We start from the raw sequence: 4,815 nt of genomic DNA, 5'->3' as shown, positions 1-4,815 counted from the left end.
ACGTCCAGGCACGGACCCTCCTCCCTGCCCTTGGGGCTGACCCGCACAGCCCTGCGGACAGGCCCTGCACAGACAAGGGAGTCACAGGGTGGCAGCAGGAGGCGCGATGGAGCAGAGCGATGTCGTTAAGGGGCCTGTCACACGGCTGAACCTCGGGGAGCTCTCCTAGCACAGCACCGGGCGGGTCCCTCGGGAGGTGCGGGGTTGAGGCCCTGCCCGGGCTAAGCTCAGGGCAGAGGACGAAGACAAAGCCTCAGCTCACGTGTCGGGGTCGAAGGGCTCCCCATTGACCCAGTGGAACTCGTCCCCCGACTCTGCGAAGGCCAATCCAGGGCTCCCTCCGCGTGAACTTGAACATAAATTCCTGCACCAAGGAAAGAGGCAGGCTCAGTCAGGTGTGGTCTCCTGACTGCTCAGGGCTCCCCAGATATACAGACGCCAAGAGGGGCGCCTAACTGCACCCAGAAGTGAGGCCTAGGGTCAGAGCGTGCCCTGCACTCACATTGACCGCCCAGCCGCCGCCTGCAGTGGCCCCTCGGGGACCCGGCTCTGGGGCCTGCCCCAGGCACCCTGGCACAAGGTTGGTGCCCTGGCTCAGCAGCCCAGGTGCCAGCTCCCGACTCGCAGGAAGCCTGGGCTCGCCCACTTCATAGGCACCTGGGACAACCTCAGCGCCCAGGGCGATCGTCCCTCTACCTACAGCCTCTAGCCCGGTGGTTCTCAACCTTCCTAATGCCGCGACCCTTTCATACAGTTCCTCGTGTTGTGGTGACCCCCAATTTCAGTGTTACAAATTGAACATAATTAAAGCATAGTGATTAATCACAAAAACAATATGTAATTATATATGTGTTTTCCGATGGTCTTAGGCGACCCCTGTAAAAGGGTCGTTCGACTCCAAAGGGGTCGCGACCCACAGGTTGAGATCCGCTGCTCTAGCCTTTCTCTGAAGAAGGGGCTATTATTCCGTGCATCAGAGACAAGGGATTGTTAGATTCTCCTCCCTTTCGCATCCCCACACCCTGCACCCACATCCCCACACCACTGCACCCACATCCCCACACCCTGCACCCGCATCCCCACACACTGCACCCGCATCCCCACACACTGCACCCGCATCCCCACACCACTGCACCCGCATCCCCACACCCTGCACCCGCATCCCCACACACTGCACCCGCATCCCCACACCCTGCACCCGCATCCCCACACCACTGCACCCGTATCCCCACACCCTGCACCCGCATCCCCACACCCTGCACCCGACTCCAGCACAGTCCACAGACACCCTGTCTCTCCCACGTGTCTGTGGATAAAACCGTTTTGGAGGTGACACAAGAGCTCAGGTCCCAGTTGGACTAGGAGATGAGATGTGATTTCTTAGGGGCACTGGTCACTTGTCATTCTTACGTGACAATACCGAGCTGAGCTCAGCAACCCAGCCTGCGGCGACATAGCTGGCCCTGACCAGAGTCGCGGACACGCCACCCCTGGGCCTGCAGACCCTGAGGGGCCTGACTGCACACGCTGGTTGTGCGGCGGCTCAGGGGGCTCTGGAAACACGTCACCGAGTCCCAGGGCAGGGTCCCCAAGGGCCCCCCCACCCAGCGCTCACCAGCTCCTTGGGGCTCTGAATCACCGCCAGCGCCGCCTCGTGGGTGTGGCAGTACTGCCGGCCGGTGTTCCAGTCCCTCGGCTCCTCGGAGAAGAAGTAGCACTTCCTGCCGTAGAGCAGCCAGTCCTCCGGGCAGGGCGCCTCACACTTGATGCAGCCCTTGGAAGCTGCAGGAAGAGAGGGGTCAGCATCACAGCGCGCCCCGCCCGCATAACCCCACGCTGCCCCCGCGGCTCCCCCCACCGGCCCCGCCTGGGTGCCCCGCACTGACATGGCTCAGGTGAGCACCTCACAGCGCCTGGCAGGGAGAAGGTGGGTGGCTAAAGGCAGCAGGAAGAGGAATTTGGGAGGTCTGCGGGACACCAGGGGGGACGTGGCAGGTTAGCTCCTGGGTTAAGACCACCTCTCTCTCTCTGACCTCTTCAGGGCATGGGACCCCAGACACTCCGATTCAGAAGGGACGCGGAGGCCACGGACGCGTCCTCTCTCCAGCCTGGGCGGCACCCACCCGCAGGCTCGGTGGGCCCTGGCCAGGCCCCATGAGCTAACGGGGCAGCCCTTCCCCACTGACTGCTGGAAGCGCTTCTCCGGTTCTGAGTTCCCACCTGCCCTCCCGTGACCTAGACCTGCTGGCCCGCGATCTGCCTCTGGGGTGACCCAGAGCAACGCCGGTCGCCCGAGCGCCCACTTGAAGGACAGCAGCCTCCCTCTCGAGGCTTAAACAGACATGGCCTCTCCTCCAGACCCTTCTCCATCCTGCCTGGCTCACCACAGGATGCCCGCATCGTCACAACGCTGCCTCCCATCAGACAGGAAGCTCGGATGGGCCCGCCCCCAGCCACAGGGATCACCACGCTGCCTTCCAGCTGCCGTGGGCTCCCGGCCTGCAGACCCGCCAGAGAGGAGTCTGTGGGCGTATGCACACACGCGCACTGTTCTGGGAAGGAAGCCCAGAGCGTCTGTCAGTCTCAAAGGGCCTCCTTGCCAAGAGGAATGAAGTCGTGCGCTGATTGTTTTCATATGATCTCTCTCCAAGTGGGGTCTCCCCAGGGGCCAGAACACGTATAAATCAATTTCAAACCCAAATGAAGGGTCTTACATGTATTTCTCCCATGTTTATCTCGTTCATGTTAGCTCCTCTGAGTTTTTAAAGATACACATTAATCTTGATTTCTTTTCTGGTCTGTCACATTCAACATCCCTCTTTGGATTGTATCACCTACACATTCTATAAGCATATATTCTGTTTGTTTTCATACAAGTGATTGATGAAACGTAGACCAGACAGAGCCAAGACAGGCCGATGGCGCTCCAGCCCGCGGGGACCCCAGCCACGCGGACACCGGTTAACCAGCGCGCACTGCACACCCGCTCCGTGCGCTGCAGGTCACCTCGGGACTACTGGCCCTGGTGTGGCTGCATGTCTGCTGCTTCTCCACAAGGATCTCTGAGGAGACTTCACTGAAATCACACTGTGCTACTTTACACATTTCCCTGACCCCCCAGCAAGACAAGAGGAGCCTGATATAATTTGTAGCAACTTTTCCAGTGGAAACTAAGCTGCCGAAAACGGTTCACCAGACCTTTTTCATTAACACACTTTCCTACATACCATGAACACCTTGAGGCGAGGGTTTGCCAAGGGCTGGTGTTAAAAGTGGGTTAATTTGCCCACTTGGAGGTGCCCACCTCTGGCTTTACGGTGCGTCTCAAAGATTAAAGACAAATCACTTTGCAAACCCTTCTGGCCCCACGACATACGTTGCCTTGAGTCCATTAAAAGCAGCCAAATTCCCTGGTGGCTGCCATAGTGACAGGGCCGTTGGTCTTCATCCCTCCCCTCTCAGGCCCCACCCCCTGGGCTGTTCTGCTCCCTCTGCTTCCTGGAGGGAGGCCCCATTCATTCATCAGGGTCTGGCACCCGTGTTTCCCCTTCTGGGAAGCTCCCCCACACCCCCCCATACCCCAGGCAGGAACACCTCTATATTTGCACAAGGGAGATAACAAACATCTTTTTTTAAATCTCTAGTACTTCGCCCAGGGCCTAGCACACAGCAGCCTCTATAAATGTCCCCTGAATGAATGAATGTGATCTTTAAAGGCCCTTGTCCCAAACTCATCTCCAAGAAGCACTGCCTGCCTAACCCCCCTGGAGTTCGCTCTGAGTCCTCACGGCATCTCCACTTTCCCCGCATCGCTTAGTAAAGGGGACTTGTAGAGTTGATGTGTGAAAAGAGTATTTTAAGCTTAAATCACCTCTAGAACTAACACTGGGTTTGCTATTCACTTTGTCCCCCATAGAATTCGTGGTACACCGGGAACTTCTCTTGACCTGCTTAGACACGCCTCGGAGGAGGTGGTACACTGAACCGCATAAATGCCCCGACATCCATGCTCACCCAAGATGCTCATCACCACCAGGATGGCGAACAGGAGGACGGCAATGGCTCCGAGCAGGAGACGGGTGGTGGTGTCTGAGGAGAAGAAAAAGGGTTCGATTCCAGGCCACCCACTCACCACCAATCGCCACAGCCAGCCCCACGTCCCAGGAGTGAGGAACTCGGGTGGGGCCAGCCGTCTGGGCGGTCACAAGCGCTCCCGGTGATTCTGATCTCACTCAGGCCTGAGAGGGGCTGTTCCAGAGCCCAGCCCTGACTCCCACGTTCCCCTCCCTCCAGAGCTCCGCACCTGAACTCCTCCTGTGGCACGCAGAGTTTTTTGTGGGGTTTTTTTTAACATATTTTTATTGATTGCAGAGAGGAAGGGAGAGAGAGAGAGAAACATTAATGATGACAGAAAATCATCAATTGGCTGCCTCCAGCACACCCCCGACTGGGGATTGAGCCCGCAACCTGGGCATGTGCCCTAACTGGAAATCGAACTGTGACTTTCTGATTCATAGGTCAATAGAGCTTTCTAAGCTTTAATTTCTTGCTGTTTCTCTATGTCCCTGTTCAGCCACACAGACTCATTGAAATGGCCCAGCCCACCCTCCCAGCCCTGCGGCTGGGTCTTTGCTCCCAAAGCTCTGCTCCCCCAAGGCGAGGTCCTGAAATCTGCCCACGTCTACACCCTCAACCCTCTTTTTCTAAAAAAAATATGTTTTTATTGATTCCAGGGAAAGAAACATCGATGAGAGAGAAACATGGATGGGGCATGCCTCCTGCACGTCCCCACTGGGGATTGAGCCCACAACCAGG

At 57.7% G+C, this 4,815-nt stretch overlaps 1 protein-coding gene across 1 annotated transcript in view; it reads right to left on the bottom strand.

Moving 5' to 3' along the window:
* Positions 1 to 192: 192 nt before the first annotated feature.
* Positions 193 to 4,815, bottom strand: part of CLEC2L (C-type lectin domain family 2 member L) — a 6,840-nt gene continuing 2,217 nt past the window's right edge. Inside the window, 4 exon segments of the mRNA XM_023764818.1 lie at positions 193 to 309; positions 311 to 364; positions 1,616 to 1,782; positions 4,015 to 4,089. Of these exon segments, the coding sequence (XP_023620586.1) occupies positions 259 to 309; positions 311 to 364; positions 1,616 to 1,782; positions 4,015 to 4,089 (347 nt within the window). The 3' untranslated portion in view covers positions 193 to 258.

This window comes from Myotis lucifugus, unplaced genomic scaffold (assembly GCF_000147115.1).
Source record: "Myotis lucifugus unplaced genomic scaffold, Myoluc2.0 scaffold_351, whole genome shotgun sequence".
In the NCBI taxonomy this organism is placed as follows: Eukaryota; Metazoa; Chordata; class Mammalia; order Chiroptera; family Vespertilionidae; genus Myotis; species Myotis lucifugus.
The sequence above is the reverse complement of the archived record's forward strand: the minus strand, read 5'-3'. Positions and strand labels throughout refer to the sequence as shown.